This window comes from Tetrao urogallus, assembly GCF_951394365.1.
Source record: "Tetrao urogallus genome assembly, chromosome: 1".
Classification (NCBI taxonomy): Eukaryota; Metazoa; Chordata; class Aves; order Galliformes; family Phasianidae; genus Tetrao; species Tetrao urogallus.
This window is the reverse complement of record NC_136813.1, coordinates 92138310-92151576: the sequence shown is the minus strand read 5'-3', so window position 1 is coordinate 92151576 and position 13267 is coordinate 92138310. Positions and strand designations below refer to the sequence as shown.

At 56.0% G+C, this 13267-nt stretch overlaps 1 protein-coding gene across 1 annotated transcript; it reads left to right on the top strand.

Moving 5' to 3' along the window:
- Positions 1 to 262: 262 nt before the first annotated feature.
- On the top strand, positions 263 to 10352 carry LOC306958094 (maestro heat-like repeat-containing protein family member 2B; the record flags this gene model as incomplete). The annotated part of the gene is made up of 30 exons (XM_079549499.1): positions 263 to 287; positions 573 to 694; positions 834 to 956; positions 1092 to 1257; positions 1413 to 1511; positions 1658 to 1809; positions 2153 to 2296; positions 2835 to 2927; positions 3213 to 3282; positions 3398 to 3511; positions 3614 to 3687; positions 4020 to 4139; positions 4284 to 4391; positions 4581 to 4740; positions 4868 to 4908; positions 5085 to 5226; positions 5626 to 5678; positions 6008 to 6115; positions 6396 to 6515; positions 6687 to 6809; positions 6944 to 7099; positions 7321 to 7443; positions 7747 to 7826; positions 8233 to 8368; positions 8485 to 8577; positions 8733 to 8819; positions 8994 to 9117; positions 9320 to 9429; positions 9893 to 10045; positions 10167 to 10352. The coding sequence occupies 30 exons, from the start codon at positions 263 to 265 to the stop codon at positions 10350 to 10352; spliced, it is 3405 nt and encodes a 1134-aa protein (XP_079405625.1).
- Positions 10353 to 13267: the final 2915 nt, after the last annotated feature.

The following is a 13267-nucleotide window of genomic DNA, read 5'->3' as shown; positions in this document are numbered from 1 at the left end:
GCATGGAACCGGAACCCCAGAGCCGACTGCATCACACAAACGTGCTGTGTTTGAGGGCCTGCAGGGTTGCCCTGCACGCTGTCTGGTTCCCAGCCCGGGGCGTGTCATTCATTCTCTGTGAGGTGACACTGCAGTGTGGTGTCACAGTGGCTGCCTCATGCACCCTTGTGGGTGGTGGGAGCGGTGGCTCAGTCCGCTTGTGGGACCCGCAGGAAGTGGAACCAGAGAGAGCTTTGCGTCTATCTGGAGGCATCCTGCTATCATGGAGAGGCTGAGAGCCCTTCGAGGTGAGTCCCTCCACCTCTCTGCACCCCGTGACGCTGCCGAGCACACGTGTGCCTCCAGTGTCTGTTTAGGACGTGCCAGCAGCACTGTCCTTGCTCTGCCGAGTGCAGCTGCCCACCATGGTTTCCCCAGCACCCCAGCAAGGGGAAAGCTCCCTCCCCTGCCCCCGCCAACCACTCATACCCCTGCGCTGTGGGGCTGGAGGAGCGTTCCTCCCACAGCTGGCCGGGTGCTCGGCCCTGGCTCCAAGCAACACCAGCGGCAGCTGCTCTGCTCTTTCCTTCCAGGTCTCTTTGCTTGTGTGGGCTGCGTGCCCAGACGGACGTGTCGCAGGGAGAGAAGCAGGGTGTCAAGCCCTGTCCCTACCTGCGCCGCGACCTTACTGCTTCGGCGCCTGCAAGATCAGGAGGTGAGCTGGGGACATCCGACCAGCAACCCTTGCCCTCCTGGCCCAGGGCCATGGCCCCGTGGGCGCCAGGCCCGGCAGCACATCCACAGAGCGATGGGTGGCAGCGGGCAAAGCGAGCGTGACTGATCCTTGTCCCCAGGGTGACCGAGCGCAGGCGTACCGTGAGCTGGAGAGCGCCCTGTGCGAAGACATCAGCCGCCCGCCGTGCGGAGTGGTGAACCGGCTGCTGGCAGAGGTGTCCCGGGACCTGACGGCAGCCCAGGTGAGGGCTCACTCCCAAAGGCAAAGGGAACCGCCTGCCCACGCTGGTGTTCTGCCGGCGGATGGTGGTGGCTTAGCTCTGCCAAGGGCCTCAGGCAGTCTCCTGTGCCGCGTGTCACCAGTGACTCTCTTCCAGGGCGTGACCAGCAATGTGAGGACAGCTGCCAGCAATGTCCTGGTGGCTCTGGCTCGGACGCACTTCACCTTGGTGATGGCCGAGCTCCAGAGCCACCTGAAGGCCACGGGGGACATGTGCAAGGAGTTTGTGCTCATCACCCTGAGCAAACTCTTCGGCACCTATGGTAGAGTACCCTCAACCTCCTGACACCTATAACTACCGGGAAAGGGGTCTCTGCCCTCTGCGTGTGATCTGCGTAGAGCTGGGGGATGCAGGGCTGCAGCCCCTCCTCCCTCGCTGCCAGGACTCTGACTGTGGCCCTCTCCTTCCTCTCTACAGCTCCACAGTGCATCCCCTTTGTGTGGCTGATGCTGGCAGGCCTGCGCAGTGTGGTGGGCCAGGTGAAGAGTGGCCAGATCCTGCGCATCGCTTGTGCTGGTGAGTGCCGGCCCCAGAGCAGGGGGCCTCAGGACAGCCCTTGCACCTCACCCTGCTGCAGACTCTCACAGGCTCCCTTTTCTCTCACTCCCTTTTTCAAAAAAATATTGCTGTTATTGTGTAAGTATTTTGTTATGTTTTTCCAGTTGTGAAACAGTGGCTGGATGGAGTGAAGATTCACTTGTCCGCAGGAATGCAGTGCCCCTGGCCTGCCATGGAGAAAGAGCAGATCTATGAGAACCTTCACGAGCTGCTCTTCTCCGTGATGTGGAACTGGCAAGACTGCCAGGAGGAAAAGGTGAGCACTGCTGCATTCCCAGCCCAGGATGGCAGCAGGGGCACCCGTGTCGGCAGCTCTGTCTGTGCCCAGTGGGCTGAGAGCTGAGGGGTGATGAGAGGGAGTGGGCTGGCTCTGCAAAGGGCCCTGAAGTGGCTCTGTGCCAGGGAGCAGCTGCATGTCACAGCACTGTGGCAAAAAGAGCCGGGGATGAGGGTATGGGGAAAAGCTGCCTGCTCTCCAGAGCGAGCCCATCTCCTGCTGGGCGTGGGGGTGTGGGGAAGGGGAAGGGAAAGGGAAAGCCCTCTGTGTAGGAAGGGCAGACCTTCAGTCTTTGATGCTGGGCCTCTGCCATCCTCTCCAGGACAAACAGGCCGTCCTTGGGGCTGTGGCTGCCATGTTGGATGTTCTCCTGCAAGAGGAGCAGCACCAAGAGCACGTCTGGGAGCAGCTCCTCTGGCTCGTTCACCCGTGTCAGGAGATCCAAGACACCTGCAGGGTGGCCAAGGTGAGTTGTTGTGCAGGGCTCAGGGTGGACGTGGGGCCCGTGCAAGTGCCACGAGGGGTCAGGGGGATGCAGGGAGGAGGTGGGGAGCCCTTGGAGAAAGAAGGGATGGGTGTTCAAGGGAGGTCTGAGGCTTTCTGAGCTCTTCAGTCAAAGAAGGAATGGCCTGGACGAGAGCCAGGAGGGAGCCAAGAGTCACAGGGGCTCATCTCCTGGGGATGGGAGGCTTCATCACCACCACCTGGGTGGTGGGGCTCTGAGTGCCTGAGGAGCTCTGTGCTAACAACTGGGGGGACCACAGCCAGTTGCATCTGATGGGGGAGAAGTGGGCTGCTGGGTGGGAAATGCCTGCAAATGATGCCCAAACACGGCTCGATTGAGAGCAGAGAGACTCTCTTTTGTGCTGCTGGGTGGTGGGGGATAAACAGGAATGCCTGTGCAGGAGCTTCTCCCTGCAGAGAAACAATTGGGAAACAGTTTCTCCACTCGCAAGTGGCTAGATGTGGCTACATCCCTTTCTTCCTCTCCTGCTCTCTTGCAGAGCCTCACTATCTTCCTGGAGGCCTTAGGCGGCACTGAGTCTGTCATTCCAAGGGACAAGTTTCTGGATGTCGCTAGCGCTGTGTTCTACCAGGTAAGGGGAGCCTATCCTTGTGCCTACAGCAGTTTCCCTCTTGGCTAAGTCTCAGGAGGACTGCAAAGCCCCGATCCCCTGAATAAGGAGGCTCAGCCTTAGCTCCTGCATGCTCAAGGCTGCTCTAGAGCCGTGCATGTACTCCCGGGGATGCTGTGGGGTGGGCTGGGTTTTGTCTGCCTGTCCTCTTCCCGAGAGTGCCCAGGGAGACGAGAGCGGGCAGCACGGTGTCTTTTCCATCCTCAGTGCTGATGTGATTTTCTCAAATGGACCTTGTTCCCACAGCTCTATGATGACAGCAAGCAGCACAGCGAGGCTGCTCGTGCACAGCTGACCCACTGCATCATGCTGCAGGGTAAGGAGAGGAGCCTTGGCCATGCTTGGTGGTGCCCTGACCAAAACCTCTCTCACAAACCTCAGGAATGGGTGTGTGTTGCCTGCTAATACAGTGTGGGATTTCCTCCCTGCAGCCCGGATCTGCCCGGAGGAAACCATCCTGTTTCTGCAGTCGCAGCTAGGCGATGACTGGGAGCCTGGATGCGTGGCAGCCCTGGGTCTGCTGGGTGCTCTGGCTCGCTCTGACGGTCAGTACCACGGGTTGGTCAGTACCACGCCTTGGGACTGCCAGGGATCCCTTTTGCCATCTGCGCTGTGGCTCCGCTCATGCTTCTGCGCATCTCTTGCAGAGCCCATGATGACACAGAAGCTGCCCCAGGTCGTCGAGGCTGTGCAGCGTCTGTGCAGCGACCCCAGCGTCCGGGTGAGCTGGTTTGGGAAAGGAAAGTGCTGTTGGGGTGGTGATGCTGCTGCCAGCACAGGCAGGGCTGGGGTGACTGGAGAGGTGCTGGAGCATTGACCACACGGTCATGATGGCTCCTGTGGGGAGAGCAGGCAGAGTGGAGCTGGGCAGGTCCCTGTGCTGTGCACGGAAATTGCACAGCCTGGTGCTAAGGCTGGCCCTCGTGTCAGAAGCCAAAGCTTCTCCTCTGCTCTTGCTGTCTCTGCTTGTGCCCAAAGGGCTGCCCTGATGAGCAGGTGGCTTCCCTTTGCCTTCTGACCAGAAAAATCGCACCCACAATTGTTCTCTGGCAGGTGAGGACGGCTGTTCTGCATTTCATTAATGATCTGTTCAGTGCTAATGCCTGGAGCTGCTCAGCCTGGGATGTGGTGGGGCACATCTTCAGGGAGTTCAGCCGCACCACGGCAAGAAGGGTAAGGACAGTGGGCAGCATCTTCTTTTGGAAGACCCGTGCTGCTCGGAGGGTGGCACAGAAGCACCGCTGGGGCCACACCTAAGCCTCCGAGAGGCTCCTGAGAACTGAGCGTAACCAGTGGTTCATTACAACTGTTGTGCAGGCATCCGGACACCTTTCTGCCCAGGAAGCCCAGGAAGAAGGAGCTCTCCAGGAGCTGTGCACGGACATCCTGGGATCACTGGACGTCTCTGTGAGAGGGATGTCCAAAGTAGGTCACGCTCTGCCCTGCTGCTTCTCCCTGCCCTTGCCCCACGTGTTCCTCGTCCCATTCCAAGACCCCAGGTCTCTCCTCCAACGTGCTCTGAAGCACAGCGGACTCGGGGAAATTCACAGAGTCCTCTTCCTCTGTGAGCAGAGGCAGGAATGCTGACCTGCTCAACTGCCTCGTTCCCTACAGCTCCTGTGGCCGCGGCTGCTGTTGTTTGTGGTGCCGGCGCAGTACACGGGTATGCTGATCCCAGTCTCCCGCTGTGTCTGTGCCCTGGCTGAGAGAGAGGAGCTGACAGGACGGCCGATAGAACATCTGGATCCCCATTTTGTCAGCTCCATGTTTCAAGGTAGGAGCAAAAAGTCCCCCAGTGAGCTCTGCTGACCTGTGGTAGCACCCAGAAGGGACAGCGGAGGTGCGCATGGCTGGGCACGCAGTGTCTTGGAGTCTTACTCAGCACTTTTTTCTCTTTGCAGGCCCACTGCTGACGCCCCACATACTGCTGGCACGACTGCTGGTGAGTACATGCTCCAGAGGCCGGTGCCACGAGCACCCAGGAGGGAGCAGCATGGCCATGGGCAAAGCTGTTGGCTGCTCCTTGCCTGCCAGGGCAGAGCCAAGTTGCTTCCTTTTTGGGGGGAAGCAGCTGCTCTTGCTGCAGAAGTGACCCTGCTTCTCGTTGCTCTCACTCAGGTGGTGGCAGGCAGCCCTGTTGCAGGCAGCAAACTCCAAGCCGCTGCCTTACTGCTGATGAAAAACCTCCACAGCAGGTTCCACAGAGCTGTGGGGGCCACGTGGGCTGCTGAGATCCCCCTGCTGCTGCAGTGCCTTGAAGGTAAAGTACTGGTGGGGAGGAAGAGGCGGAGGCTGGGAAGGGGGGTGAGTGAAAATGCAGCTCTGCAGTGGCAGAGGGGAAGCACTGTGCCCTGCAGCCCAGTGCTGCGCTGTCTCCATTCCTGCGAGTCAGCTCTGAGGCCCAGGGACCTATGCCCCTGGGGATCTGCCCATTCCAGGACAGGGATGGACCCTTCACATCCCCTCAGACAGCAGCCTTGGAGCAGTTAGTTCCGTGTTCCTGCGGGGACAGTGTTTGTGGGGAGGGACAGGTCACTGTGGAGGAGGCGTGGGTCCCAGCTTGGCTGTGTCAAGTGCCCAGGCCAAGCCAGGTTTGCAGCAGCTCTTCTTCTGTGCCTTGATCCCAAGTCAGGGTCTTTTTCTTCCCATTGCTGTGCAGGGAGAAATGAGAGCTTCCCGGACACTGCCGAGTTTGAGCGCCGTCTGCTAAAGGTACAGCATTGCCGGGAGGCGCGGTGCAGAGGAGTGCTTGCCTGCCCCAAGTAGCCCCGCTCCCATGTGAGCCACTGTGGGGCAGGAACAGCCTCTCAAGCGCTGCTGCGGAGCGGCCGCACGCCTTTGTGGCGCTGCCTCTTCCGCGCTGTGCCAAGCCGCGGGGGGTCTTAGGAGAAGAGGGCAGCTGGCTTTAATGGAGGGAACGCTGGGGGAGCTGGGAGAGGGACTGTTCTTCCAGGCACCTCTCCCCAGAGGGCTGCAGCAACTTGGGAGTGAGGGAAGAGGCAAAGGGCAAGGGAACATTGTCTTCTCCTGTTCCCCAACAGTTCCTGAGGGCGTCAGTGGACACCGTAGATGATGAGGCGTGGGCCGAGGCCCTGAGCAGTGAGCTGAGCCGGCGACTGAGCAGCTCTGCCAGCAGCTCTGCAGAAAAGGTGAGTTCCCCCCGGCTCTACCCAGCGGTGCAGCTGCAGGTGTCCAGCTGGGGCTGGGGCTGCAGCTGGTGCTCTGCCCACGCGGGATGCTGATGCTGCTTCCCTCCCAGTCTGTGCCCCCCAGAGGGCCTTTCCCTGCAATCTGCCCGGGGATGGCTAAAGCTCGGCCCTGCAGCTGCTCTCAGAGACTCCCAGGGGGCGTGGGTCCTCCCCACCTGGCCCTCCCCCAGCAGGTTAAGCTGCTGCCACATCTCAGCTTCTTCCTTCCCTTCCCATGCAGTCGTTCCTGTACAAGGCTCTGGGCACAGTGCTGGGATCCTGCAAGGGAGTCCTCCACGTCCAGGAGAAGCTGCTGCAGCACCTGGAGGAGGCAAACGCGGAGGAACCATGTGAGGCCCAGGTGAGCTCTCCTCTCCTCCAGCTCCTGCAAGCATCCCTGCTGTGGCCCTGGGGCAGAGGGTTTCTCCTGGCCCTGCTCCGGGCCTTTCAACCTCTGCACTGCTGCCGTTTTGCTCAGGAGAGGACCTGTAGATTCAGGCCTGTGCCAACGGCCCCTTGTTCTTTTGTGCAGGGAATCATCTCTCTTCTCAGCCATGCTGCTGAGAACAACTTCCACACAGTCCTGGCCACGCTCACCATGTTTGCGTCCAGGCTGTGCAAAGGCCGCAATGCCAGGATTTCCAGGCGCAAGAAGGTAAAGCGTTACGGGTTTCCACCTTGGCATTCTTCGGCCTTGTTTTCCCTGCAGCTCCTGCCTTGGGAGCCCAGGTGCATCGCGGGGCACTGGGGGCCGTTAGCGAGTGTCTCAAGGCATTTCTTCCCACACAGATGGAGCTGGACAGCACGAGAGCTCATGCCACACGCAGCGCTCTCATGCTCGCCCACGGCAGCGTGGCACTGTGTGCCTCCAAGGAACAGCTGCTCGCCCACCTGGAGGGAGACATCGTGGGCAACATCCTGATGCTCTACAGCTGCAGCTGCCGGGTAAGGGCTCAAAGCAAGCCAGGGTGTCTGAGCGCCCAGCTGCAGCCCCTCCACATGGGGGGATGCTGAGATGGGCCTTCCCTTTGCAAAGGTCCCTCGGGGAAGGGTTTGTGTCCACATGAAGATCCAAGCCCTTCCCTTAGTGTTGTCTCCACGTGTCCCCCTTGCAGCCCTTGTCCCTTCCCGCAGTTCAAAGCATGTTCTTCTCTCTTGCTCCTCAGGACTTGCAGAACAACCTTGCGCTGCTGCAGAGCATCACCGACTGCAGCTCTGCCTTCCAAGCCGTGGGTGATTCTGCAAGCTTTAACCGCTCCTTGAAGAGCAAGCTGCTGGAGATCCTGATGGTGAGTGCCTAGAGACAGGGCTGTCTGCAGAGGAGTTCTGGGCTGCGCCACAAGGCTTGCTTCCCTGGGGGCATACGGGTGTCCAGCAGCCACACGTCTCCAGCTGGTGGGGACCTTGGGTGCTGGCAGGCAGGGGCTGGGCAGCGGGCTAGGTGCACCAGCTGTCAAGCTGCTGCATCCTGCAGTGCTTCCATGGGAAAGTGATGGGGCTGGTGTGTGGCAGTTGTGCCTGTCTCGGGGCCGGGTGGAACAGCTCTTGTGTGCCCCTTGCCCTCTTTGACACTGTCTCTCTGGGACTTGCAGGACCTGATGAAGAAGTACTACTCGGGCATCCCTGTCTCCCCAGTGCCTCTGAAGGTGGTTCTGGCCCTGGAGCAGTTGAGGTAAGGACTGAGGTTGCAAGTCAGGATAGTGGTCCCCATTTTGGGTAGCTCCTGAGGGCCTGGAGGGGGCAGGGAGGGAGGAGCCCCATCTACAGGAGAGACGGCTGGGCTGTTGTGCCCAGCGAAGTTGAGGTTTGGGGCAGGGAGAAAGGCGCTGGTGCTCCTGTCGCCTGGCAGGGAAGAGAAGGGAGAGCTGGGGTCTCCCTCCCTCCAGAGCGGGAGGTGGTTCACTGCTGCTGGGGAGGAGGTGGGCGCTGCTGGAACTGAAGACAGTGCTCAGCAGCATGAGCTGGGGGTATTGGCTTTGTAGCTGTTGATTAGGAGAAATTCAGAGGTTGCCTGAACCAGTCTGGAGAGCACTGGTAGAGGCCCTTTCTGATTTCTCTTCCTTTTTTCCTCCTCTCAGCAAGCTGAAGCCCTCTTTTGAAAGCAAGGACATGCGTGAGATGTTGGTCCTGTGCTGCAAGAACATCGTGACACACCCTTCAGCAGAGATGATGCTGAAGATCAGGAAGTCACAGCAAGCAGCACAGTACCTGCAGGTAACCTGCCGTAACTTTCCCGGCCACCTCTCGGTCGGAACCCTACCTCAGCACACACAACCTCTGCTCTGGCAGCAGCCGTGATGCTACACGTCACTCCCCTCTTCTGCTTTCAGCTTCAGCAAACATCACTGAAAGCTCTGGGCCGGCTCATGGTGGTCCTGCTGGAGACAGAGCCCAGCGGTGGCTTCTTTCAGAACATAGTCCACGTGAGTATGTGCTGCGGGAGCAGCAGTGCCGGTGCTCAGTGAGGCGGGAGGCCTTGAGGGAAAGTGCTGGGAAAGGAGGGACAGGGAGAGGGGAGGCAGGAAGGGAAGGAAAAGACGTCCTCAGTGAGACAGATGCTCTACCCCAGGTCCTGCAGAAATCTATGACATCAACCAATGTGTGGGAGCGCAAGAGGGCCCTGCAGACCTGCTCCCAGCTGCTGGCTGTTTGTGAAGAGCTTCAAGTGAGTAAAGGGCCCCACCGCATGCCCCCTGCTCCCTCCCCGGTGCCCCCGAGCTGGAAGGTGAGCTCCGCCCAGCTGTGCATGCTGTGTCACGGCGTGGGGAAGGCACAGATGGGAGAAGCTGGGGAGAGCTGGGGCCGTCTACAGCTTTGTTCCTGCCTCTCACCCCTGCAGAGAGGAGATGCCTGTGAGCACTTTGGCTCCTTGGTGGGATTGCTGGCACCTCTGACGTGTGACCCCATGCCCGCATCCCGCCAGCTGGCCGTCACCTGCCTGACCTCCCTTCTGCGAATCCAAGGTGAGTAGAGCAGGCGTGCTCCAGCCCTCTGCCCTCCTCCGTAGCACTCCCAGAGCCCCACGGGCTGGGCCCTCTTGACAGGAGGGAGAGGCACCGTGCACGGTTCTCCTCTTGTCCCCATCCTGTCCTCTGTCTCTCCACCGTGGAAAGCGGTCCTATTTCCAGAAGCATGACTTCCCTTTTCTCCCTGTGCTCTTTCCAGCCAAAGCAGTCAACACAGTCATTGAGACGGGTGACATCAAGGGCCTGTGCGAGGGGCTGCATGCCTGCAGCATCGCCTCTCAGCTCCAGACCACGTCCAAAATGGCAAGAGTAAGTGGACCCAAAAAGGGGTGGTGGGATCTCTGTCCGTAGAATTCTGCATGGCCCTATGCTGCCCCCAGCCTCTCACACCATTTCCAAAATGAGCTGTCACCCTGAGACTGCTTTTCTCAGCAAGTAGCAGGAGGCTCTGAGCTATGTCTGGCCTTCAGGCACCCAGTGCAAGGAGCTGATGCCATGACGTGTGTTTGTGTGTGTGTGTTTGTGTGCATGGGTGACTGTGGCTGCTGGGAGGTAGGCTTTGCATGTAAGCAAACACCATGGGTGCAGAAGCTGGGAGAAGGCTCAACCGCCTTCCGTATAAACAGCAGGGTACAGACAGCAGGAGCGCTGTGATTGCCGCCTGAATGAGCGGCAAGCCGCTGAGCTAAGAATGCCCTCAAGACTGCTTGGTGTTTGGAAGAGCTGCAGCAGAGCAGTGATGGGATCTCTCCCGCTTCTCCTTTCTCGGCAGATTGTGTGCAGAAACTTCCCCATCGAACGCACCGTTGACTTCATGGCGGCCATCAAGGAGACGATCCGGAAAGCCAACGGAGTGCGCGTGCGTGCGTGTGGGAAGTGGATGACCACCTTCCTGCAGATGCACGGGAAGGACATCAGTTGGAACGTAAGAGACTTTCTCCCACGTGTCTTGGACTTTTGCTGACTATTGCACGTGGTTAGGCCCTGCAGGGTGCAGGCCAGGTCCAGGATGCAGCAAGTCATTCTTTCTCCCCTTCTTCTTTCAGGTGCCACCGACCCTCTACATCCTGCGCAGCATCACATCGTTTGCGCAGCAGAGCACGTTCCTGCCCTTCCTGTGCCAGGCGGTGGTCATCCTCACCCGCTGTCACACAGAGGCCGTGATGAGCAACTTCTCCCGGCCGCTTGGGCCAACAGACAGGTACTGGCACTCCCGCCTTTGCTGTGCCTGAGGTCACAGTTGTAGCTGGCCTCTGCCAGAGGAATCCAGGGAGGAGGCAGCTTTGAGTCTGTTTGAGGTCACAAGTCACAACTGGAGACTCTCCTTTTTCTAGTGAGACGTGGAAAAGAATAAGAGAGTTTTGCCTTCAACGCTGGAGCCGGTAGAAGAACGAAGAGAAAGACAAAGAGGAGGAGGAGGAGGAGGAGGAGGAGGAGGAGGAGGAGGAGGAGGAGGAGGAGGAGGAGGAGGAGGAGGAGGAGGTGGAGAGCAGAGGGCGAGGCGAGGCGAAGCGTAGCGAAGAGAAGCGAAGCGAAGCGAAGTGTGAAGCAAAGCGAAGCAAAGAGAGAAGCGAAGCAAAGTGAAGAGGGAAGGGAAGGGAATGGGGAGGAAGGGGATGGGAGGGAAGTGCTAAAAAAAATTGTATCATTTATTAAAATTCAATAAATGCCAGAATAAATGCCAGAAAGTTTTAGGCCGTTACTCCTTGTGCTCTTGCTACACACCCTCAAGAAGAGCCTGGTCTCACCCATTTGCCTCCCACCTTCCTCTAGATAGCTATAAATATTTACCAGATCCCCTCTCCGTGTCCTTTATGCCAGGCTGAACGGAGCGTGGTTACTCAGCCTTTCCTCACATGGGAGGCCCCCAGTCATCCTTGTGGTCGTCGTCTGCTGGACTCCTTCTAGGAGGTCCCTGTCTTTTAACTTAACTGAATTGAGGTGCCCAGAACTGGGCACAGCAGTGTAAATGTGGCCTCACCAGTGCAGAGTAGAGGGGGAGGATCACCTCCCACCTCGATGTGCTGGCCAAGCTCTTTTGATGCCAACATGCAGTTGGGCGATTCCACATGGGCCATTTTAACTTTCTGTCAGTTTCCAAGAAAATTGTTACAGAGACTGGTATTTTCAGGGACTGCTATATGCTTGCATCCTGTGCAAGAAGGTGGTATTAGTGCCTAATTCACCTAAGTGTGATTTTGCCTTTCTTGAGTGTGTTGTTACTACTACTTTTAAGTTGTTTAGGACAATATTAGTGCTTGAGGAGATAATGGGTTTTTGGTTGTTAATGTTGTTTAGGAGTTTATTGTTCCCGTGCATTTTATGGCATGTATTTCTCAAAGCTTTTAATCATTATTTTACCACTTTTCCCTCCTAGCCTGCTTACCGCAGGTCAAGGAAGGCACATGCTTAAAGAGCAAGCTGCTCACATATGCATTGGATGTCCAAGAAAACGTTGCTTTATTACAATGAGTCCCCAGAATGACTGACATTTTCTCCCACCCCGAGTCTCTGTTCTTTTACACTCAGTACTCAGTTCTTTTAGCGTAGATCAGTGGGAGAAGAGATTAATAAAATCACTGATACATTATTTCAACTTATGTAACGATCAATGTTCATTCTCTTATGGCTGTGTGATGCTTGCATCTAAATGAGTGCCAGTGGCCAGACATATCCTCAAGCCATGCCATTCAACTATCGTTGGAGTTTCTAAACTTTTCACCACCTTCCTGGCACCTTTATGAGCTTGACTTCTCCATTACCTGCCAATATTAGCGTTCATTGTATTAAAACATCATTTTACCTCTCCATACGCAACAGTAGACAGAGGTTATAATTTCTATTACTGATGGTAGTTGACGATCTGCTAGAGACCTGAAGTCACATCAGTTTTGGTTTTTACTGTCTAACTGAACTAATGTGGAGGAGAAAGTACACCATCAAATGCTGTCTTTCAACAACAAAATATAAGAGCTCTGCGCATTTTAATTTCTACAATGAGAAAGCCTGAGAGTTTGAAATGATCTTGTGGCAGAAGTCAGTTTCTCATTTAGCCAACTACACTTTGAATCAGACTTTTCCTGGGACAAGATCTGGAATATAGAAAGGGATGGCATTTTTCAGATTCAGCTGTTTCTGGAATATCCCTTTTAGGGCAATCCATTCTTTTTCTTGAACAGTTCTGTGTCTATGGAAGTTAGTTGCTCGTGGCCAGATTGTAAAACAGGATGGTGAAGCACCTAAAACACCTACAATGAAAGCTAGTTCAGTGAAGAGTATTACTAATCTTTTTGACCACTACAGAACATGATGAATTTCATGAAAAATGAGGATAGGAAATAGGCAGTTTCTCCAGGAAGCATTCAGTAGCTCGTAGACTGGGCTGGCTTGCTGCTGTACCATCAGAATTTGTCATTTATAAATTATAAATTCCCAAACTCTTCACTCATTAAATTGACCATAATCTTTATTTGACTTCCAAAGACGGAATGTATTATCCAAACTTCTCAAGTATATCATATTTATCAACTCTTTCAGGTGATTTGACTTTTACCAGATAAACAACAATAGGCCATTTTTGTCTCTAAAGGCATACTGACTTTTTTCTCCTCAGCATGACGCTGACTTTTTCAGGATAGAAGTTAATTACATTTTTGATAAACAGAATTAGTGAAATCACACTCAGACAAGCACAGAATTACCATTCTGAATATGTGGTTTACAAATGGAGATGCAACTGCCTTTGTTGTCAGGAAAGTCCTTGCTTTGCTGGCTCAGCTCACAAATGAAATCTCACATGACAAAGTAGTGTTTTGAGTGATCTCTTCTAGCATCTGCTGGGACTTTGTCAGCTACGGTACATACTTGTATTTCTTCTAACTTTCCACAGGAAAATGCTCAGTTTGAACAGGAGTTGTTTAGAAATGCCAGTCGCACAAGTGGAGGTAGGAAGGTAGGTGCCAATATGTCTCGCTCCAAGTTATAGGAGGGAGAGGAGGTTCTTTCATAATCTATATACCCGGCGTGAGATTAAGAAGCAACGGTTCAAATGTTGGTCCGACCAGTTTATTACAAATCTCAATCAGGGAAATGGGGAAGGGGAGGACGGACACTATTATGATTAGGGTAATGGGGAAGGGAAGGAGGG